The sequence below is a fragment of the Mesoplodon densirostris genome, chromosome 1, assembly GCF_025265405.1.
Source record: "Mesoplodon densirostris isolate mMesDen1 chromosome 1, mMesDen1 primary haplotype, whole genome shotgun sequence".
NCBI lineage: Eukaryota > Metazoa > Chordata > Mammalia > Artiodactyla > Ziphiidae > Mesoplodon > Mesoplodon densirostris.
The window spans coordinates 34876488-34901437 of NC_082661.1; the positions used below are offsets into that span (position 1 = coordinate 34876488).

Sequence of the window (24950 nt, forward strand, 5' to 3'; positions counted from 1 at the left end):
TTTATCTTAGTATAAGACATATCTTTGAAGAGTCAGACCTCCAATCTTTATTAGAATAAAGGAGGGTTTAAATAAATGAATTCCTCTACTCAACATATACCTTGATTATAGCACTTCCTACAACATATTATACTTATATGTTTAGCTGTTGGTCTCGTCTACCAGACTGTGAAGATGGAGCTGCATTTTACTATCACTGTGTCACTAACATCTAGCCCAGAGCCTTGCGTGTAGTTGGCATTTAATAAACGTTTGGAGAATGAACGTAAAGATGTTTGCCGAATTGGCACAGCATGGATCCATGGAACAGGTGGAGGGGTTTGATAAGGTAGAACTTCCCAGACCAGAGGGATGAAAGAGACTAGGTGTGTTCTGCCATTTCTGTAACTCAAGGAACATCCCATTACTCCAGTTATATCACTTAAGGATACTGAGTTTGGAGAATTCATAAGGGTTTTCTGGTGGACAGAAGACGGGCTTTGGAGTCGACCTGGAGTCTGAAATCCAAGAATGTCTTTTTTTTATGATTATGGGCATTTTGCTTAAACTTTCTGAGCTTCATGCAGTTTTTGGTTCCAAGGTGTCCTTAACCACCTTATCATCTTACACTGTATGTCTATCTGTAACTCACTGGCACCCCTCTCAGGGAAGAAATCTTACAATACCTGTCTATATACATATACACTCCTCAGAGCAAAACTTATTATATAATTTTATTCTTTTCTCCTCTACATTACTAACAGTAGCCCAGTGTTAAGCATTTTAGAAAACCTGAAGAAATTAAAAATTTCTTGGTTTACACATGCATGTATAAAAATATATATTCAGATAAGCAAATATCTGCTCATTACATCGCCCAGCTTTTAAGAGTGCCAAAAATAAATAAATAAAACACCTGCAAATCAAAAGAGGGGGCTAGATGGTTTTGTCAAAATTCATTTTAACAATCTTAGCTAACCAACATGTGCTAATGAAATTCAAGTTAAAGTTATAGCCAGTTAACATTACAGAAAATATTGTGTGTGGCTACTAAGGAGTATTCCTTAAACAGAATCTGCTTTGTGCTTAGAACACAGGTAAGTTTACAGTTTCAACAGTAAGCAGCAATAAAGATCAGGAAAATCCCCAACTTTTCTAATAACCGCTTTATCATAGAAAGGAAAAATAAAGGAAAAAAGTATCACCATCTTTTCACAATGGACATCAAAATCAGAACTGTAGGCTTAATAAGTGCTTGGATTAAAAAATACTAACACAATAAGATCCCTGGTTAATTACTTTTGATTTTTAAAAATCCACAAAACATAAAATAGTTGCTTGTTGGTGTAACAAATTTGACCCACAAGCAATAACCTGAACTACCTTTTCTCCAGCAAGTACTTTAACAGTGCAAAATGTTAGTCATCTCAGCATTCAATGCTCTCCACATTCTGTCACTAAAGCCTCAAGATGAACCATTGCAGGGAGGTATCACTGCCAAGGAAATGAAAATCAGGCAAAAAATAATAATAATACAATGATTCACTCCTATGCCAGAGTCTCAAAAGTATATAGGCACATTCTGATCTGAGGTGAAATAAGTAATTCAAAATGTCCATAAGCTAACGTAAAATACAGTACTGAATCTTTTGACACAAAAACAAAGAATAAGTATATTGTTACTTAGAACAGTATTCAACATGGACAAGTAGATCTCGATGTTCGGTGGCTGGATACTGGATATTGCACTTGGGACATTCCACCAGGCTTTCATTTAGTGCAGCAGTAGGACTTTTTGGTGAGGCAACTTTTCCTCTGTTTTCAGTCTCTCCTTGGAAGGTGACTAATGGCTCTGTGAAGGCAAACTCACGATGCTGCTTCTGAAAAATCAATGTCAAACGAATACGGTTTGTATAGATGGCCTACCATCCAGTAACTGCTCCACAGGTACTCCAGTTGCTTCAGCCCTGTAGACAGATTTTCTTCTCAATCTCTCTGGTCACTGGTATTATGGTGGTAACATACAAGGTGGTTATAAATCACCCAAATTACCCAGGAAGTACTAGGGTTGGGTGTTGACTTAGCTAGGTTTTATTAAAATGATTAGAGCCAAACGTAAAGGTGGGCGGGTGGGCAGTGCTGACAAAGTTTGCTGGGTTTGTAAAAGAGGGGTAACGTCAATAATAAAGAACTACATGGAATTACGAGCAGCAAAGGATTTTAGCAGGTCAAACAGGTTATACACAGAAATGACGAAGATGCTGTATAACTCCTTTGTGACTTCCCTATTTCATGATTTTTTCCCTGAGGAATTTAGAATAGTCAGTAAAGCTTAAAAATGAGTACTTTACAACATAATATGAAGATGATGGATGGTAGTAACACAAAGAAAAATACAGGAAAATTATGGATTCTTTTGTATACCCTTTGGCTTCCTATACTTTGAAAAACAGTCATCAACAGGAATGAATTATAAATTTCAATTTCAAATATTATAAATGGTCAGTATCAATGATATAAATAGAGCCAAAAATTTATTTTCTGTCTTTTATTCATAAAGAAATTACAAATGATTTTAACAACTGCTACTTTCTCTTTTGAAAACTGAGGAATTCTGTTTGTAACATTTCACCATCTGCAAATATTCTGCAGTACTAGGATGATATACGAAATGTGTGCTAATGGGACATAACACAACACAGACCCTAATAGATTTGGTCCAAAGCTTATTAACAGGATGAAAATAGGTAAATCAAAAACCATTTCCTCACAGAAGCATGTTATTTAAAAGGTTAATGTTTAAAAGATTATGTGTTCAGGGTAACCCACAGAAAGTACTCAACTCAATATGCCTAAAAGAGAGTATTAACAGTAATAGTCCATTAGCCCTAAAACCAGCATTTTTTTCTTTCTTTCTTTTTAAATAGAAAAGAATAGTTTCAATTCAGGATCTACAACTGCCCTGCCTTGTCTCCTGTATCCCCCAGGCCAGGCACTATTTAGTGCCTTTAGAATCACAGAGCCCAGGGTGGGTGGGGAATGATCCCAGGCACCGGTAATGTTATCATTACCAAGAGGCCCATAATGTCCCTGTCTAGTCCTCTGAACTGATGCTCAAAGGGCAGTTGCTTCAAAAGAGGCAGGGGATTTGATCTGATTGATTTGAGAAACAGCCATTCTTTAAGCTGTATCCTCCTACTTCAGGAAATGGTTTTACATATAAATAGAAAGATGGCAGAAAGAGAAAGATGAAATTAAGTTTTAGTTTAACCATTCCGAACTCACCAAGGATTCCAACTGTGTTATTTGATTTCTTGCTTTTCGGAGCTCCTTAAGAATTACATGCAATTGATGCTGCATATTTTGACGGTCAAGTTTTTCATTTTCAAAGTCTAAAGTACGTGCTTGCATCTAGAAAAAATGCCCAAGACGGGACAATGACAGCTAGTATATACTGTCTAGTTTTCCTGACTGGATGCTTGCATTTTTTTTTTATTAGCACAAGAAGCAAACATGTACCATTAGAGCAAGAATTCCTCTGAGCACAATGAGATGTTGATAAATGAAAAAGCTTTGTCCAAGGAGCAAAACCAAAGCTTGAGGTATAAGTGAGTGAGGAGCAGGTTAAGAAGTTGCTGGTTAGAATTTGTCCTCCCCATCCTCCTTTTTGTGGGGAAGGGAAAGAGATGGCTGTTCCCTGGTTTGGAATATACTAAAAATCTCTGGTGTCTATTCTGAGAATAACTGGTGTCTCTTTGAATTCCACTTGAAGTTACCAAGCAGCCCTATTAGGGACATCCGGTCAGACTAGCAGCCATTTAGGGAAGAATAAAGTTTGCTAAGACAAACATCTACCTGTCAAGAAAATTGCCATGTCACCTTAGAGAATCTGGTTTAGCCTAAAGATAGTAATGGGAACATATGGCTGGCACAGATAGTCACTTTAAATATTTTGTTAAAGTTTTTAAAAAACATTTTCTACAACTTGCAAATGTTTCTTCACAGAATAGTGTAAACATGAGGAAAAATTCCATTTTCTAAAGGGTTAAATTGAATTTAGAAGCAACCCCAATAAATACCTGTTGTTCCAACACAGTTACCTTTGTCTGTTCCTCTTGCTGCTTCAACAGAGTCGTGTAAAGAAACTGGACCTGTAGGATGTAAATAGAACCAACACTGTCACATTAACATTTTATGGTTTGACCTTGACCTGAGATGCATGACAGGCTCACATTTCTAACCAGGGCAACACCTGCTCTTCTGGGCGAGTCCTTCCAGCTGTGGTTGGGCAACCTATCTATATAAGCAGCTGAGCAGTACTGCCCAGGCCAAGAGTTCCCTGCAGCACAGACTGAATGTTGATAAAAAGCACTAAACCGCAGTGGACACACCCACTTTCCTTTAGGTCCTGACATCCACTAATATTTCTGAGTAGGGTAACAGCTGGCAGAGCCTGGACACCTCAGCCAGAGTAGGAGCAAACTTCTCAGTCACTTCTGCATAATCTTTCATAAATATCACTGCTTGCACCTGCAGGCAGAAGTAAGGGTGGTAAAGACTAAGAAGGCAAATATTACAGACTATTTTTTCCCTCTCTCAACTTTTAGAGGATTTTAAAAATTACTATTTTTTTTCTTAAATTAATTTATTTAATTTTTGACTGCGTTGGATCTTCATTGCTGCATATGGGCTTTTTCTAATTGCGGTGAGCGGGGGCTGCTCTTCATTGCGGTGCACAGGCTTCTCATTGCAGTGGCTTCTCTTATTGCAGAGCACAGGCTCTAGGCGCGCGGGCTTCAGTAGTTGTGGCTCGTGGGCTCTAGAGCGCAGGCTCAGTAGTTGTGGCTCACAAGTTCAGCTGCTCCACGGCATGTGGGATCTTCCCAGACCAGGGCTTGAACCCGTGTCCCCTGCATTGGCAGACGGATTCTTAACCACTGTGCCACCATGGAAGTCCCCAAAATTACTATTCTAATAGTAGGAATAACTAACATTTACCTAGCCCTTTAATTTACAAAGCACTTTTACATTCTCTCAGTTGAACTTCATAAAAGTCTTATGAGGTGAGAAGAGGTTGTTATATTTACTATTATTAATTTGACACAAATAACCTGCAAGTCAGAGAAGTTAGCTGACTTTCCTCAGGCCACACAATTAGAGACCTGGTATGGACCTCAAATTATGTTTTTTCCATTATTTCATGCTGCCAGGCAAAATTTAAATTAATAAGTTTCTGTTGAAGTAGTATTTAATTCTAATAATCCTCAGTAATGCCAACGTTACTGAGACGGACATCCTGGATCCAGCTGTGAGCACAGTGAGAACACGGAGGGCATCTGGTAATTAACGTGAGCCAGTGTCATCACAATCTCAGTGCCAGCCTAGGAATCAGCCTTGATCCCCCCTTAACTTACCCTCTTTCAGCTTTTCACACATACCTAACTCCTCCTCACTCAGCTTTTGTGTCTGTGATTTCCTCCCACTAGGAGGGAATTCCTACAGTCACCCACCTCGCTGGTTCCTTCTCACCATCAGCTTTGTCCAAATACCATCTCCTCAGTGATGCTTCTGCTGGCCCCCGATTTCTCTTGGTCATATTACCCTGTTTTATTTTCTTTAGTTTACTTGTTTATTTAGGTATTTGTTTATGGTCTGTCTCCCTTCTAAGTACGAACTCCTAGGAGGGGGCAGGAACTTGCATTGCTCCTTGCTGGTTCCCAAGTAGTTAAAATAGTCCCTTACACTTAGTAAGTACCATGAAAATTCTGAATTATAAACCATGGAAAACCTTGCTGGTTAGACTCACCTGAGATAAGAGCTCTTCAGATCTCTTCTTCTCTTCTTCAAGTTTTTCCCTGGCAAGATGATTCTCTTCCTTGAGCCTTTGTATTTTCTCTGTTTCATGCCTATCGTCTTCCAGATGTTGTACATCTGCCTTTCTTTGTGAACACAACAGCTGATTTAAATCTTGCACTTCTTTTTGGGTTTCTTCAAATTTTCTTCTAAGTTCACTAAGTTCAAAATTCAACTGAGTTGTTGTTTGTCGTTCCACCTCAAGATCGTTCTTTGCATTTGCCAAGAGATGGTTGTAATATTTTTGCTTTTCTTCTTGAAGATAACCTATGACAAACACATCAGGGCACAACTCACTTTATAAAAGAGAGAATTTTCCTGAAGAAATAAATGTAAATATGTTTCTATAAACAAGATCACATTTATTTCCTCACCTTCAAAAACGAAGAGTCAAGAGATAGGGAACATGGCTGATATTTGACAGAACAAGAAACAGAAGTTCAGGTATACTACTTGAAGTCACAAAATTAATAAACAGAAGAACTAGAAACAGTAATATAATTATTCGGAGGGAGGGAAAGTCCCTAATGTCTAAAGAAAACAAATAAACAAATAGGGCCATTAACTCATTATTTATAGATATGGAGGTAATTACCAAAACCAAAAACAGAAATGTTTAAAAGCAGCCCTGATGGGAGGAAGAAATAGGCATTAGGATGGGATGGGAAAGGTAGAACAGGGTCTTCTGTACTACTATTAAATTATTTTAACAAGTGCTTATATTGCTTTGATAAAACACAGAGAGAGAGAGAGGGAGAGAGAAAAGGAAAACTATATTACCCGAGAAAAAGACATAATTAAAATCCTACTTTTATGTGTAGTAAACTTATAAAGGCATTACAGTAGTAACTTTGTCCCCTTAGGAATAAAAAGCTTTCAATTATCTCTAGAGACATTTCTTTTATACTTTTTTAGCATTAGTTTCCTTTTCAATATTCACATGTGAAGCTCTAAGATTATGAGTCTTGCTGGCCTTTCATTAGCCTTCTCTCTCTATAATTTAAGGCTCCAGTCCCACGAAGGCTGTCAGTCATTCTAAATGAGTGCTCCGCACAGGGGGTTTTCTTTTCCTGGCTCATCACCTGGAACTGCTGAATCTATTTGTAAAATGAGAATAACGATCCTTCCTGCCCCACCTCATAGGCTTCTTGTGAAACGCAATGGAAATCAGTGCCAGAGAAGCTGCAGACCACTTGGCAAAAAAGACAGCATCAATCAGAAGAAACTTCACCTCAATTCTAGGGTGAGATTCAAATGATTGAAGAATAATGTATAAAAATGTAATCTTTCTCCTGGGATTGATATGAATAACTGCTAAAGGGAAGCTGAGTAAAAAGATAAGGTCAGCACTGGGGGAAATAAAGTTGGAGAAGGACTTTGAAGGAGGGGAAGGATATGTAAGGTGGAGAAAACTTAATGTGCCTTCAGGGCTGCAAGATCCCTTTACCCTGTGACTTATGCCCTTTGGTATCAGAAAACAATGGGAAATGAAACAGACTGGCTAAAATGGTATTTTCTTACTTCAGGGCTAGCAGACCTGCTCTTACTTTACTTTATAATACATGTCTATAAGAATCTAAATTTGATGAATCTCTCCTTTTGAAAAATGTCAGGCAGGCCAACCCTAAAGATCATTTTTATACCAGTACCTTCTGATTCAGTCTTTTTTGTCTCCTGTGGGAGTACATGAACAGCTGTTTCCAATTTCTGTTCCAACTCAAAGATCTTCGCTAAAAGTCCTTTTACGTAGACCTCTCGCTGTTCATCATACACAAGCCATTGCTGATTTTTCTCCAGAGCCTCAAAGTGAAAATGAAAGCAAATCAATAATAAAAACCCAAACTCTTAAAATGGACAAGGGAGCCCAAGGGATGCAGTCTTTTCCAGCACACAAAAACTCTACAGCTCACATCATAGAATGATTCTAGGCAACCACTGTAAAGCTCCTGACACAGAGTCACATTCTAAGGCCACACACCTTCAGAATACCTAATAACATGGCAAAGTCACATCTACATGGGGTTAAGTTCATTTGTCTGCTATTTCCTATACACAATTTGCTTTGTGTCTGTGTCCATGTCATTCTCTGTAAACAGAATGTCTTTGTGGTAGAGGTGGAGATGCACTGCTCAGATACTCTTTTAAGAAAGAGCTGTTTCTTGGGGCTTCCCTTTGGCGCAGTGGTTAAGAATCTGCCTGCCAATGCAGGGGACATGGGTTCGAGCCCTGGTCCGGGAAGATCCCACATGCTGCGGAGCAACTAAGCCCGTGAGCCACAACTACTGAGCCCACGTGCCTAGAGTTCATGTTCTGCAACAAGAGAAGCCACTGCAATGAGAAGCCCAGGCACCGCAACAAAGAGTAGCCCCCCCTCGCCACAACTAGAGAAAGCCTGCGTGCAGCAACAAAGACCCAACACAGCCAAAAATAAATAAATTAAATTTAAAAAATAAAATAAAAAAGAGCTGTTTCCACCCAACACAGGGCTCTGCCTGGGAGCTCTCCACAAGGTGGACAGAGGCTCTCTCAGGTTTGCATCCTGGCCTGACGGTGCCCCTGCCCAGTCCTGCTGCCTTCCTGCTCCTGTCACAGATGTCACTCCCCAATAAACTGTTTGCACTGCTAACTCCATCTCAAACTTAAATACCACCCTTTCTCCTTATCACCAATTTTCATCTTCTACATCTTTCAGAACTCAAAAATCCCAAATTGGGACTATTCATCTGGTTTGTATAGGGGCTTATGAACTCAGTTGTTATATATACATATGTCTACATATTTTAAAAAATTATTTTACCAACCATCTTCACCTTTTTTCTGTGTTTGCTGTTTCTCTCAAATAGATAGTAAGCTCCTTGAAGTGGCAGACCATGCTTTTCCAAGAGGATTCCCAGCTTTTGCATACAATGTGTAGTCAAGAAATTATTTGAATGATGGGATAATATTAATAAAATAAGCAGTGTCTGTTTAAGTTAGCTGGTAAGAGGGAAAGTGATTCACTTTACTGTTACTGCTAATATTATTTTTTCATTTCAGTTACATCTTTCCAACAAGAAACTATATGATGCCTTACCAGCCACCGAGCACAAGCTGGAAAATTTTATAAAATCACATCTACATTTTCTGTGGATCATACCACCTGATCTGTGGCAAGACATTAGCAAAATATTCACATAAGAAGCTACATTAAGGGCTTCCCTGGTGGCGCAGTGGTTAAGAACCCGCCTGCCAATGCAGGGGACACAGGTTGGAGCCCTGGTCCAGGAAGATCCCACGTGCCGTGGAGCAACTAAGCCCGTGTGCCACAACTACTGAGCCTGCACTCTAGAGCCTGCGAGCCAAAACCACTGAGCCCACATGCCACAACTACCGAAGCCCGCACGCCTAGAGCTTGTGCTCCGCAACAAGAGAAGCCACGGCAATGAGAAGCCCTCGCACCACAAGGGAGAGTAGCCCCCACTCGCTGCAACTAAAGAAAGCCCACGCGCAGCAACGAAGACCCAATGCAGCATGCATGCATGCATGCATGCATAAATAAATAAATAAATAAATACACAGGGCTTCCCTGGTGGCGTGGTTGAGAGTCCGCCTGCCGATGCAGGGGACGCAGGTTCGTGCCCTGGTCTGGGAAGATCCCACATGCCGCGAGGCGGCTAGGCCCGTAAGCCATGGCCGCTGAGCCCGCGTGTCCGGAGCCTGTGCTCCACAACGGGAGAGGCCACAACAGTGAGAGGTCCACGTAGCGCAAAAATAAATAAATAAAATAAAATAAAATAAAATTGAATGAAGTTTCATATCTAAAAAAAAGAAACTACATTAACTTTAGTGGATACAAGGTAGAAGATATGGACAGAGGTGTATAGATTTATGAAATTTCTTAATGAAAAATTCTATTGATATTTTGATTATTAACTAGGACAAATTCATATATCTTCTGATTCTAACTCTCACTTCTCTTAACTACTGGATCCTTGCAAATTCAGTCAAAGGCAAAGCCAAAGGAGCCTGCCGGGGCATCCCCAGCAACTATATGTACCTCCTCCCCCTCATCCATACCTCCTGTTTTGCCAGTAACAGCTTTCATTGTTGTTATTGAAAGCAGGGCGTAGACTCAGGTTGAAAGCTAGCAAAGAAGACAATTCACCTGTGGGTACTAGAGGGAAAAAAATCTTGAAATTCTTACACTGTAGCACCAACATGCAATGAGATTATAACTCCTCTCTCCTTTCCAATCTAGGTCTTCAGTCCAAGAGGATGGGACCGCCCCCCTTTCGTTCTATGTTACCGGGAGGCTGGGGAAATAAGTCTCAATTACTATTTGTGTAAAGAGAGCATGCACAGCTAAATCTGATGTCACATGCATAAAATGTTATGGATGAAGGGCCCCAGGAGGAGGCGTACACAGTGATGCTAACACCCCTTCACAATGGCCAAGCTCATTGGTACTGAGCCCTCTGTGCCTGCCGCCCATGCTATCACCTGTCTATCCCCACAGGAATACCTGCTTGTGCAATAATTCACTGTTGGGTCTTGGTAAACCCTGATCATTTGGGGATTTAGAAATCCTCAGTTGGAGGGTGATTTCCCCATTGAGAAGAGCAAGAGAAGATGCAGCCATGACCAAAAGCTTTAAGTCAGTTAATACAACGATAACTCAGTATTTTGAGTTAAAATAGTGACTGCTAATGAGTTCAGTTCAATCTCTTCCTCGGTCCCCCAAAGTGCTAAATTGTTCTAATTGTATTAAATAACTGAGAATATTTTAAAGCTTCAGAACACCACTTGCTTAACTGTAGCTATGTTCCCTTAGGCTGACATTAAAATTGTCCACCATCTGCCGCCTCCCATCTCTTCAGGTCGCAGCCTGGCCTTTCCTCTCCTCCACTGCTGCCTTGTTGTCTACACAACTGTGCACACCCTCTGTGCCTCTTCCCTCTGTACAGAGTGCCCTAGAACCCCTTCCTATGTTACCTGCCCACTTAAATACCACATTTTCATCAAGTTCTGATGAATCCAGGCTTGTCTTTCAAGGCTTCTCACCATAACTGTCCTCATTAAGCTTCCTCTCCTTCCTAAGCCAATAGTGATTTTCATGTCCACTCAATCTATTTGGCATCTTATACTCATGACCTTGATTGCTTCTTGATGATACTTCTTATTGTAACTACATCCTGAGCCCTCTGGACAGCTGAGCACAGGCTTGTTTAGATACTTTCTTTCACAGTTCCTTGCTTGTGTTCATTGTTTCCATAGCCAGTGGCTGCCTGATAAATGTTTGTGAATGATGTTGACAACATGGGGTGGGGAAACAATGGCTACAAGAACCAGCAAGCCTTGTAGCCCCAAACCAGAGTTTGTGAGTGTTCAGGGAAGAGGAGAGGGCAGGAAAGAATCTAGCAGTTCCTTACGCACAGTAGAACAATACATTTTAGAGTGATTCAAAAAGAATAAAACATTTTCAAAAATCGATTACTCATTAACTAAGTAATGCGTAATGGAACTATCACAACCATTTCTATAATCTTACAAGTGTATAATATGTATCCTTTGTGTCATAATTCATCCCAGACCTGTTAGAATTTACTATTATCAATGATGAAAGTGTGGCAGCCAGGATGTGTAACTTCTTAACCTTCAGGGCTGCCAGAAAGAGGTGGCAAAAACACAAAGTTCTTAACAAAAAAGTTGCATGGCGTAACTCTACTGAAGTAACATATACATACTGGAATACATTTTCAGAAGTGTTCAATTCTTTATGAATCATCCTGCATTTGTTGTAGGTACACTGTAAAAGGAGGGGCTCCTGCCCCCCGCCCCGCAATCTCACTCTATAAGGGTGAGATGGGATAAGTGGTAAGAATATACTGGAAGTTTTTGGTCAGGGCATCTTTTCAGGTAGGAATTTTCATCCTTTAAAGGTACAGGCAGGGGGCTTCCCTGGTGGCCCAGTGGTTGAGAGTCCGCCTGCCGATGCAGGGGACAAGGGTTCGTGCCCCGGTCCGGGAAGATCCCACATGCCGCGGAGCGGCTAGGCCCGTGAACCATGGCCGATGAGCCGGCGCATCCGGAGCCTGTGCTCCACAATGGGAGAGGCCGCAACAGTGAGGCCTGCGTACCGCAGAAAAAAAAAAAAGATACAGGCAGGGACTTCCATGGTGGTGCAGGGGTTAAGAATCCGCCTGCCAATGCAGGGGATGCAGGTTCGATCCCTGGTCTGGGAAGATCCCACATGCTGCAGAGCAACTATGTGTCACAACTACTGAGCCTGCACTCTAGAGTCCACGAGCCACAACTACTGAGGCCTGTGCACCTAGAGTCCGTGCTCTGCAACAAAGAGAAGGCACCACAATGAGAAGCCCACACACCGCAACGAAGAGTAGTCCCCGCTCGCCACAACTAGAGAGAGCCCGCGTGCAGCAACGAAGACCCAACACAGCCAAAAAAAAAAAAAAAGATTACACCCCAAGAAGTAATCACATATTAAAAAATCCACCTGCCAATGCAGGGACACGGGTTCGAGCCCTGGACCAGGAAGATCCCACATGCCGCAGAGCAACTAAGCCTGTACGCCACAACTACTGAGCCTGCGCTCTAGAGCCCGCGAGCCACAACTACTGAAGCCCGCACACCTAGAGCCCGTGCTCCACAACAAGAGAAGCCACCGCAATGAAGGGTAGCCCCCACTCACCACAACTAGAGAAAGCCCGCGAGCAGCAGTGAAGACCCAACGCAGCCAGAAGTAAATAAATAAATAATAATAATTTTAAAAAGATACAGGCAGTTGAGCTCTATGTCCAAAAAGATCTCTATATAGGGAAACTCTAAGTCTAGAGAGTTCCTCCAACCTTTGCTAGGCTGCTTCCACAAGTATCCTACAAACTCATGAGCAAAGCTTCCAGGTATGGGGCTTAAAGGATTTTCAATGTCTGTTCTCTATAAAACTAGGAAATGGATTAGGAAGACAGAGGCAGCCTCCGGAATCAATGACTTAGTCCAGGGCCCTCCCCCCAGCCACTCTTCTCTCTGCACCTGTCAGGCAGTTATAACATTAGTTTTCCTCATATGGCTGAAGAGTTCATTTATCAAGCGGAGATACTGTAGAGCCACTCTGTTTTACACACTCAAATTTAACTGAAAAGAGATGTAGCACTGTACGACTCAAAAAGCACACATATATCCTAATACTTATAAATCATTGTTAGATGCTAAAGATACCTAACTTTATACCGAATTTAAAATGTCTGTATTTAAGCAATATTTTAATATAAATAATTTAAGTCAACTCTGGATGGTCATGAAAATTTTCTTCTTTTAAATGAATCTGTCTATACATTACTTAAGTAGGAGAAACAAAACTATACTGGTTTAAGATATGAGAGACAATATTTTTTCTTTTTAAATATGGACTGCTTCACGAATTTGCATGTCATCCTTGCACAGGGGCCGTGCTAATCTTCTCTGTATCGTTCCAATTTTAGTATACATGCTGCCAAAGGGAGCACGAGAGAGACAATATTCTAAAGGGCCACGTGATGGTGATGTTACTTCAGTAAAGTAGTAAACACTTCTTTACTCCTGACCTCACTGACTCTTTGCATCTACTCTTTCATTTCTTTATAGAATCAATAATAAATGAATTTGATAGCTATCAGTGAATGCTGACATTATGAGTTTTGTATCCTTAGAGTCCTCCTCGCATTAGTTATCTCCTCCAGCTTTGTGTCATCTACACATTTGTTAGACATGCATTTACCATTTCCATCCAAGTTATCAGTAAAAATACAGAACAGGAGTGGGCAAAAGTGAAGCCGTATGGAATGCTACTAAAGCTCTTCCTCCTGCTTTGGCAGGGATCCATTAAATATTCCTTGGGCTAAAACTCTAATGTACATTGAAATGTTAGCCTATATTGGAGGAAGAAAAAGTGTGCATCAATTGACAAAACCGGAATATGGATGGTAGAATACATACAAGTATTGTGACCATGTTAAATTTATTAAAGTTGCTATCTATACTGGAGTCATGTAAGAGAGTATCCTCAAAAAAAAAAAGTATCCTCATTCTTAGGAAAATACATTGTAGTATATAGGCTTAAAGGGCTGTAGATATATGCAACTATTTTATGGTTCAGAAAAAAATACTGGACTTCCCTGGTGGCACAGTGGTTAAGAATCCGCCTGCCAATGCAGGGGACACGGGTTCAAGCTCCGGTCCAGGAAGATTCCACATGCCATGGAGCAACTAAGCCCATGTGCCACAACTACTGAGCCTGCGCTCTAGAGCCCTCGAGCCACAACTACTGAGCCCATGTGCCACAACTACTGAAGCCCATGAGTCTAGAGCCCATGCTCCACAGCAGGAGAAGCCACCGCAGTGATAAATCGTGCACCACAACAAAGAGTAGCCCCCACTCTCCGCAACTAGAGAAAAGCCCACGCGTAGCAACGAGGACCCAGTGCAGCCAAAATTAAAAAAAAAAAAATTATATCTGTGTGTGTGTGGATGGGGGTGGGGATTGAAAGAGAAAGAGTATCAAATGGGGTAAAATGTTAACAATAGTTCAATATTTTTTTAAATTTATGTATTTATTTTGGGCTGCATTGGGTCTACGTTGCTGCGCACGGGCTTTCTCCAGTTGCGGCGAGCGGGGGCTACTCTTTGCTGCAGTTTGCGGGCCTCTCATTGCAGTGGCTTCTCTTGTTGCCGAGCACGGGCTCTAGGCGCGTGGGCTTCAGTAGTTGTCGTGCATGGGCTCAGTAGTTGTGGCTCGCGGGCTCCAGAGAGCAGGCTCAGTAGCTGTGGCACACGGGCTTAGCTGCTCCACCACATGTGGGATCTTCCCAGACCAGGGATTGAACCATGTCCCCTGCATTAGCAGGTGGATTCTTAACCAGTTAGCCACGAGGGGAGTCCCAAAAATAGTTCAATTTTGGTAAAGAGTATGTGGGGTTCTATGTACCATTTTCCATTCTTGTAACTTTTCTGTAAATTTGAATTTTTTCCAAATAAAAAATGTAAAATAATTATTATTTATCTTCCATAATTCTATGTTTACAAAACAGATTTTCCGGGGCTTCCCTGGTGGCGCAGTGGTTCAGAGTCCGCCTGCCGATACAGGGACACGGGTTCATGCCCCGGTCTGGGAAGATCCCACATGCCGTGGAGTGGCTGGGCCTGTGAGCCATGGCCGCTTAGCCTGCGCGTCCAGAGCCTGTGCTCTGCAACAGTGAGAGGCCCGCGTACTGCCCCCCCAAAAAAAAAAAAAAAAAAATCAGATTTTCCTTTTTTTTTTGGTCTCACTGCATAGCTTTTGGGATCTTAGCTCTTCGACCAGGGATTGAACCTGTGTCCCCTGCAGTGGTAGATGACAGTCCTAACCACTGGACCACCAGGGAATTCCCTAAAAATCAGATTTTTAAAATCAAGAGCAAGAAATGCCTATTAAAACTGACTTTTAGCTATTCGGTTTCAAAGTTACTGACACTGGAGAATGTTTACAGCATTAACTCTGTGTATTTCAAAATATCAGCCAGACCTAAATGGTAGCTGAGGAATGATACAGCTCGGCCTTAAGATTATTTTAGCATAACAAATACTGATTGTTAAAATAGGTGGGAAAACTTCTACAGGAAGTTTTGTGGGAGCTTTGCAGAGGGTGTAGGATTAGCATTGCTGAGCTCCCCAAAGCCAATACTGTGACACTGCAGACTCTGAAGAGTGAGATTTCTCTGTCCCTGCTCCTAAACCCTCCAACTATAATTCTCCTCCTGATCTAAAAGATCTGTTGAGACTCCAAAGGGGTAACCAGAGCTAAACCACCTCTTGCTCCCCAAATGTAATTTAATGGTTCTTAAAGGGTGGTCGTCAGACCACTAACAGTAGCAGCAGCACCTGAAGCTTACTGGAAATGGAGAATCTCAGGTTCTACCCCAGACCAATCATCATTACATAAAATAACTTTAGTTGCTCTTTGAAGCAGTTAGCACTGAGAAGCCTAAAAATTACCCGAGTTTAAGAAAACAGCATCTATTTTCAGGTACTTTGCTAAAAGAGACACTAGTGAAATTCAAGAAACTTTGCAAGATTCCATTTAGTCATTCTTTCCAATTTTGTAGATGCTGGGGATAGTATATGACATACAAAAAACTTATTTTGATAGTATTTTAAGAATTATGTTTCTTCCGTATTTGTTACCTCTAGGTAAATTACTTTGATAAGGGTATGTGGTACCGTCGTACCCAGTTATACAGACACTCAACAGATTTAAATTCTTCTTTTGAAGATCAAATAGACCTCAAGGTACACCTGCTAGATAAGATAAAACAGGAATCTTAAGAGCATACCTAGATCAGGGTAGACATGCCAGTAATATTTCTAGAATCACAATATCTACCTACTGACCCAATAATTAAATCAAGAATTTCATACTTTGTATATCTAATCTTAAAACTTGAAAAAGTACAATGTGAATAGTAGTCCTGTGTCCCCAATTTATTTAATTTCCAATGAAATTCACCAATCCATTTAAGACATAAGTTTGAATACAGCTTTACCATATATCTAAAATAACCTCATATCAAATTCTAGAAAAAAAAACATTGAATACACAAAGAATGTGTTTCCTTTTCAAACTATGAAAACAAACCCTGGTTCCAAGGGAATAATTTCAAACTAAAGAGTACATCTTGCATGGATAAACAAAAAGAAAAAAAACACTACAAGTTAAATTACATTATAATAATAAAATAGTTGAGCAAATTAGATTTAGGTGAAGAAGGGATACTGTTGAGGTATTTGGTAAAAATGGGTGATTTCTAGGGCTTTCTATCCTAAAGAATCCATACTTAGAGGAACTGGCCCTCTTTTTTATTTTATTTATTTATTTATTTTTTTGCGGTACGCGGGCCTCTCACTGTTGTGGCCTCTCCCGTTGCGGAGCACAGGCTCCGGACACACAGGCTCAGCGGCCACGGCTCATGAGCCCAGCCGCTCCACGGCATGTGGGATCTTCCCAGACCGGGGCACGAACCCGTGTCCCCTGCATCTGCAGGCGGACTCTCAACTACTGTGCCACAAGGGAAGCCCGAACTGGCCCTCTTGAATGCCTGGAAAGAGACTTAAAGGTAGTAACCTAGAGAGATGATCTCAAACCATTCATTTCTCCATCTCCTCAAAAGATTTTTTTCAAGCCACAGCATTACTGCTGTCAATTTCCATGAAATTTAATAGTAAATGAAGTAGTCCTCTTTAGCCATAACTTAATAAAAGAAAAAAGAACTTACATCTTTCAGCTGTATTTCCATTTCATGAATATTACTCATTGGTGAATTGAAGCAACTTGTAGCCACAGTCTACAAGTAAATCAATATTAGTTAACATCATAAATTTAACAACAGAAGTTTCCTCATTATATTTAGTTTCATAACAATACAGTATACTTCACAGGGGCATCCCAAAATCCAGATCTGGTATATGCCAGGTGATGGGTAGCAGAGCAGAATTAAGATGTCCTGGAAGCTTTCTAAGCGGATTGGAAACCCTGAGATTTCATATCTAATTTGATGTCTGAGGTCACCTGGACCCCAGTATAGCCCTCAATGTATATGAACAGCCCACTGATTTTCACCAGAAGGAGACAAAACAGCTGGGCTATTTAAATGAAATCTGGAAAATATTAAATTGGCAAATAAAAGACGAAAGTTGTTTTCTAGAATTATATTTGTATTAGCAATAGTATAAATTAGTATTCATTCATATAGAACTCAAAACATAATTTGTTCCCTCTTTTTTCTTCATTTTCTCATAGAGGAAAAAAAAGAGGGGAAGTAGATGGTAAGGTACCCAGGCTAGTCAACAAAACTCATAAAAAGCTGTATTTCAGTCTTTTAACAGCTATAAGGAAAGAGATGTATGTGAAGGATGGCAAAGAAGCTCAAAATATTTTTTCCTCCAAAGATGTTCTAGCCACCCTAGTATGTTGCCCTTTCTCCCTCTCTATTTAATCCTTCAGGTAGAAACTATGACAGAGATAGCTCATCAAATCCCTTTCCTTTCTCCCTGGGCACATTGTGGACTACATTCCCCAGACTTCCCTGTGGTTAGTGAGGTCATGAGACTGAATTCTGTCCAATGGAACGTGAGCAAAAGTGAGATATGCCATTCCCAGGCCTAGACCTCACACGCTCCCCCCAATTCTCCACATGCTCTCTAGCCCACAGCTGTGTATAGCGGATCTGGTGGAGGACTGCACCCTGAGGGATCGGGGAGCCACTAGAAGGAAGGAACGGGGATCTCTGAATGCCTATGTGGAGCAAAGCCTCCTCCACTCCAACCTGTACTAGGCTGTGACATGAGGGAAAAATAATCATTTGTCATATAAGACTGAGATTTGGAGCTCGGTTGTTAGGCAATTAGACATGCTGACTAATACAGAAATGAGTAGTGGGTATTCCACAATTATTATAAGAATACATTTTTTAAATTATCATTTCTACCAAGATTTACATTTCCACCTTCAAAAGTAAAGAAACTAATTCTTGAGCTTTAAGTAAAGGTTTAGTCAACCACGTAGGATCTGACTATAATGTTTCATGAGCTTCAGTTCTATGAAAATTCTCTAGAAAAGCTTAACCTCTTTGAACTCATCTGTAGAAACACTCAATTGCCCATCTATGAGAGTACACATAAATTATAGGTACTCTAAAGGGGAGATAAAGTAGAAAGACCCTTAACATCATTGACATATTGTATCTGAAAGCCGTAGATTTTCTTCTGTAAGTGGTATTAATAGTTGTAGTATTAGTATTATTCAAATGTCCAAATTTCCAAAAGGATCAAAGGTCTGATCAATAAGAAACCATTTATTTAGCACTTACTACATGCCAGGCACTCTGCTAGGCTATTTACACATATTGTAACATTTAATCTCCAGTATTCTTACCCTGATTTTACTGATGTGGAAATTGAGGTTTAGGAGAGGGGTCTGGTGAATTCTAGCATTGTGTCCAAGGCTAGAGAGGTTAAGGAATTTGTTCAGAGTCACACAGCTAGCAAGTAGAAGAACAAAGATCTGAACTCAGATCTGCCTACCCACAAATCCTTGCTCTTTTCGCTACACTAGTGACGCTAAAACAATAGAGAGAGAGAAAAAGTATGTACAGTTAGGAAAAAAGCATACTTGATATTTTAACTGGGTATCTCAAATAAGAAAAACAACCAAAAAATGAAGCCTATTGTTTTCACAATACAAACTATAGAAAAAAGAATTCAACAAAATCTTCCTGGCTGTTGTAGATACACAGCAGATTCTGTATTCTGAATACTCCCTTGCATAAAACAATGGTGTGGGGAGTGGAGGGAGCCATATTACCTATTTTTGCTTATGGAGAAGTACCAGGCTATAAAAAAAAAAAAAGGAACCTGTTAGTATACTATACTGTTTCACCATTTGCCAAGCATGTTTTAACAAACTCATTCTCCATAAGAATTACAAACTGTATCAGAAAAGATTTAAAAAATCTGGGTTTAAAGAAATTAGTACCTGTAATAAACAAAGTGTATCAGCTTTGCCTTCAAATTCAGCAAGTCTTGCAGTTGTAGCAGACAACTGTTTTTTCAATACATCTGTCTCTTCAGACAAGGATTTCAACAGCTGTTCCTTCCTTTCACCTTCCTTTGTTTTCTCTTCCAGCTGTTCAAGCAATGCAGTAGTGCTGTGTCTGGCTTTCAGCTCGTCTCTGAGTCGCTGTATTTCTTTGTCCTTCTCTGTGAGGCGATAAGCATTCTTCTCTCTCTCAGCTTCAAGGACTCGAATTTTCTAGATATAAACCAAGAATCTTAGAACAAGGCCAGGTCAAACACGAAAATAAACAGTACATTACAACAAGCATTTATGAAGTGTTTATTATGTATCAAGTCAGCATTACACCAGATACCAGGGCAAAAAAGATGAAGCCTGGGAGGGGAGTCTGGGAGAGAATGGATACATGTATATGCATGGCCGAGTCACTTTGCTGTGCACCTGAAACTATCACAGCATTGTTAATCAGCTATACTCCAACATAAAATAAAAAGTTAAAAAAAAAAAAAAAGATGAAGCCAAGGTCTTAGGCTCAGAGAAATCAGAGAGGTAAACCAATATATTAATGCAATATGGTAAGTGCTGTGGTTAAGATATATAGAAAATGAATGGGACATGGACACAGAAAGGAGAGATCAACTCTGTCAACAGTGGTCAGAGAAAGCTGAAGAAAAGCTGGCTCTCACCTGAGTATCTGCTAATCATTCCCCCATCATGCCAGTTCTAATCATCTTAAAGGCTAAAAGTGAGTCACACAAAGAGATACATGCTCACTGATGAACTTGAAGCAACAGAATTTAAAAATAACAAAATGTTCTACCGGATAAAAGTGCATTCATAAACTTGCTTTTTGTTAATAAATGATTTGGTGTCAAATCTAGAAGGTGGGGGCTTCCCTGGTGGTGCAGTGGTTGAGAATTTGCCTGCTAATGCAGGGGACACGGGTTCAAGCCCCGGTCTAGGAGGATTCCACATGCCGCAGAGCAACTAGGCCCGTGAGCCACAACTACTGAGCCTGTGCGTCTGGAGCCTATGCTCCGCAACAAGAGAGGCCATGATAGTGAGAGGCCTGCGCACCGTGATAAAGAGTGGTCCCCGCTTGCCACAACTAGAGAAACGCACAGAAACGAAGACCCAACACAGCAAAAATAAATAAATAAAATTAATAAACTCCTACCCCCAACATCTTCTTAAAAAAAAAATCCTCTAAAAATGTTAAAAAAAAATCTAGAAGGTGATCTTCAAAGGAGTGTTCAACATTTTCAAGGATTTGAGAGATAAAGAAGACATGTTTGTTAAACTCCTGCTGGCATAAGGGAGAACGCATCAATAGAGAGATGATAGAAAAAGTTAGCAGAATGGCTTTACATGCTAACAAAGGAAAGACAACATAAAACTAAAAACTTGCATTTGAGGGTGGGGGAGAGAAACAGTTGTTCAAATAAAGATGGGGAAATTGGGCTTCCCTGGTGGTGCAGTGGTTGAGAGTTCGCCTGCCGATGGAGGGGACACGGGTTCGTGCCCCGGTCCGGAAAGATCCCACATGCCGCGGAGCAGCTAGGCCCGTGAGCCATGGCTGCTGAGCCTGCGCGTCCGGTACCTGTGCTCCACAACGGGAGAGGCCACAACAGTGAGAGGCCTGCGTACCGCAAAAAAAAAAAAAAAAAAAAGATGCGGAAATTGAGTTGGACAGTTGCATGAAAATGATGAGGGAATTTTCAGTTGCCTACAAGCTTAAGACAAGACAGTAGTATGATACAGTTACCAAAAATCCAAATTCAATTTTAAGCTTTCATAGAGTATATCATCCAGATTACAGGAAATAATAGTACTGCTTCAACCTGTGTTTGCCACTGTACGCAATACTAGGTACATAATTCAAGAGGGACATGAGCACACCACAGAGTGTTCAGGAAAGTGACCAGGAGGAGAAAAAGCCAGTAAAGCTGAAGAATATGGGGTTGGTCTACAGAAAAGTAAGAGGAAGCAAGATTTCCTTGGATATCTGAAAAGTTGTCAGTTGGATAAAAAAAAAAAAATAGACTTGTTCTGTGTAGCTTTAATTGACATAACTAGAACAAATGGGTAGAAGTTACAGGAAGTTAATTTCAAATTGATTATAAAGGGGTTTTGATAGCCAGTGCTTGTCAGAAGTGGAATGAACTGGAAAGAGATCTCTCAGGAAAGCTATTAGATTCCTTCACCAGATTACAAAATAATCTTTATGTCTAAGAATTGGTGATATGTGTTAAAAAAAAATGTGTTAAAATATGTTAACACATATTATGTATTTTTAAAAAATAATAAATATGTGTTAAAAAATAATAAATCATTTGGTTTTATGATGTGCCTATAAAGTAAAATGTAAAGAAATCCAATGATATTATTTAGTACAGATCATTTATTTTCTATGAACAATAAAAGTACTTTTGCAAAATAAATTACAATCAAATTAACGATTAAATTTTAAATCCTTCCAGTTCTAGCAAATTCCTAACTGCTTTACAGACTATATCATACCAAATTGTAAATTAGGGAAATATATTTAACAGAAGACAAAATGCTAATATCTATGATTTTACCTTAAAAAAACTGAAAACAAAGATTACTTGTAAAGCAGCCAATATACATGATTAAATGGGTTTTTAAACATTCACATTAAAAGCTAAATCCCAAAGTTGACATTAGATTTGTTTTTTACATTTAGTGAACATAAAAACTACATTATATCATTATACTTTCTCATCTCCTACAGCAAAGCTTACTACAGTTTAAAGGGTCTTACCTCCAAAAGTCTGTGTCTGTCTTTATCAGTCAGCTTTCCTTTTCCACTTGCAATTTCATCCACCGATGTTTTTAAGGCTGCAATTTCTCCCCTACATTTTTCTAATGCAGCTTCTGATTTGGAGTTAGTAGGCTTTGGTCCCCATTTACTTTGAATTGAATCTTTGGGACTTCTGGAAGACATCTCTGAAAATGTCTGTAAAAATAAAAATACAGTTATAAGTCTGAGTTTACAAGGTCAAATCTCAGGTTTGAAAAGTCTAATAACTAATTTGCTAAACAGAAGAAACTTTCTATCTAAATAGAAGTGATATAGCCAAACCAGTAGGGTATGGAACAGGGACTGGGGAAGGCTTCTAGCGTGCTAGTAACACTATATATTTTTAAAGTCTGGGTGGTAGATACAATGGGGAGTATTCAATATGTCAACTTGTACTCTTGTGTTTGTGCAGGATTCTGTATGTGTGTCATACTTCAGTAGAAAAGTTTCACTTAAAAAAAATGGAGGGACAACCAATGATTAAACCATTAAATGAAGCCTGAAAGAAGTAGATCACAATCAAAGACAAGTTTTAACCAAGGGCTTCCCTGGTGGCGCAGTGGTTGAGAGTCCGCCTGCCGATGCAGGGGATACGGGTTCGTGCCCCGGTCTGGGAAGATCCCACATGCCGCGGAGCGGCTGGGCCCGTGAGCCATGGCCGCTGAGCCTGCGCCTCCGGAGCCTGTGCTCCGCAACAGGAGAGGCCGCAGCAGTGAGAGGCCCGTGTACCGCAAAAAAAAAAAAAAAAATTTTTACCCAAGAATAAAAAGCTAATGATAAATAATGTAATTCTGAATATCTAGCCATTGAAACGTCATTACCTGACATAATGGTGCGTCCTCTGTTTTATAAGCTAGGCCTAGTTCAGATCTATCTTAATAATAATAGTCAGCTGAGAGAGCACCATGGGCAGAAGTGAGAAGAAACCAATATGAGGCATTTATAAGAAAAAGAAACAATATTCACAGAATTCAGGAATGACAGGAATTAAGAATAAGGAGTAAGGAGAAGTTTAGCATATTTGCTAATAGTATTAGATGACATTTAACAAGCAAGGGTATAATATAAACTCTAGGAGCAAAATACATAGCAAAAATTAATAATAAAATTATTATTTTATAATAATAAATATATTTATTATATAATAAAAGTAGTTTTAATTAGGGAGGTTAAAAAGCATTTTTCCACCTATGGATCCCAAGATAAAATAATGGTAATGTGACTAGGGAATCGAGAGGAATATGATACTATTCATGCATTCAAAAAATATTGGAGAATTTAATTTACTAGACAGCATATTAGGTACTGGGTATACACTGACAGAAAAAAGAAAGAAATGAAAGAGAGACATGTCCCTTACATAACGGAACTTTCGATCTAGCAGACGCGGCAGGCAATAACAAACAAATATAGATTCTCAAGTTGTAAAATAAATGTTATCCAGGAAATGAAAAGTACAATGATAAATGATACCAGTAACAGTAGAGGAGACCTATTTAGACACCTCGGTGGAGAAGGTTTTTCTACGGAAGGGACCTTAAGGGTCATCCTGTGTGGACTCAGAGAGCCTGAAAATACCAGAAGTGGGTAAACTGAGTTGAAGAGACCATCTATCACAAGGATAGCCCTGGAGTTTTGCCCATTCTAAGGTGAAAGACTAAGATAACCAGCAAAGGGCACGACGCCTCTATTACAGGTCACGTCGTCTGCAAGTGGAGGCAAATCTTACGAAAACCCTCACAGAAGATCTCAAGTGGGAAGACAGGCAAAGAAAAACTGCAAAAACGGGCACCTTTTTTCTCACCCCCACTTTGAAGATGTTTGTAGAACAGACATGAAAGTGCCTGCTAATCCGCAAAAAGCTGTACTAACGAAAGACCTTGGCCAAGTCACTCGAACTCCCTGCGCTTGTCTGAAAGAGGAGGATAATACCCGCCGCAGGGCTGAAAGGAGGGATCGAATCGGCGACGGCCGTGAGGCACCCAGCCAGGGCCAGGAACCAAGTGAGAGCCAGGGAAACGCGACGGGCACCCGGGAGAGCAGAGATTGAGCCCCAGCTAACGCTATCTCCCACTGACCACGCCTCCCTCGCGGTCTCGCCCGACCCCCGGGCTGCGGGCCCTGGCCGCCCCCGCCACACTCCGCGGTCGCCCCCACCAGCAGCCAGCAGGCACCTGAGGAGAAGGACGGCGCCTCACTTCGGCCCAGTGTCAACCGCCGGCGCGGGAGCCGCTTCCGGGAGTTTGAATCCCGCGGCTGTGGGGTGGGGCACGTCACTGCCGGCGGGGGTGAGGCACGCGCGACGGGATCGCGGCTCTCCGATTGGCTGCGGCCTCCGAGGGGCGGGGCCTGGAACCCGAGGGCCGAAGGAGTGCGGGCTGGAGACCCGCAGAGCCGGGGTCGAAGGGTGGGGCTGAGGCCGAGAGGCGGGCCCGAAGACGGAAAGGCTTTCGTCGGACCCGCTACCGAGTTCTGGGACTTTCTCAACGCTTTTCTGAGGTTTTAGACCTCAAGCTCGGTGTTTCTTTGTAAGGAACTGATTTGTGTTTATCTGTTTTGGGGCTGAAGCGAGATAACCCCAGTGACTGCGAGCGGAGACTAACCAGATCCGCGTCCTTGTGCATGATTCGCCCTTCTGAGTACCAGTTTCGCCCTTTATAAAATGGGAGAAGTGGATTCCACAAGGGGGCACAGCCTCCCTGTTTTCCTCTTGGG

General features: G+C 40.9%; 1 protein-coding gene and 1 non-coding gene across 5 annotated transcripts; both read right to left on the bottom strand.

The window, feature by feature from the left end:
• Positions 1-700: 700 nt before the first annotated feature.
• CEP55 (centrosomal protein 55) lies at positions 701-24489 on the bottom strand. Of its 4 annotated transcripts, none has more exons than XM_060101922.1 (9): positions 24410-24489; positions 22197-22391; positions 19373-19648; positions 17115-17183; positions 7482-7632; positions 5786-6099; positions 4080-4130; positions 3265-3390; positions 701-1859 (listed from the first exon to the last, which is right to left on the bottom strand). In XM_060101922.1, exons 2-9 carry the CDS (start codon positions 22377-22379, stop codon positions 1659-1661), a joined length of 1371 nt encoding a protein of 456 aa, XP_059957905.1. In that variant the 5' UTR covers positions 22380-22391; positions 24410-24489; the 3' UTR covers positions 701-1658. The 4 variants fall into 4 exon arrangements, with proteins under 4 accessions (XP_059957905.1, XP_059957896.1, XP_059957921.1 ...); XM_060101913.1 differs by having other exon boundaries at positions 4059-4130; XM_060101938.1 differs by lacking the exon at positions 3265-3390.
• LOC132501381 (U6 spliceosomal RNA) lies at positions 13228-13334 on the bottom strand. The gene has a single exon (XR_009534228.1). It is a non-coding gene; the product is annotated as a U6 spliceosomal RNA (small nuclear RNA).
• Positions 24490-24950: the final 461 nt, after the last annotated feature.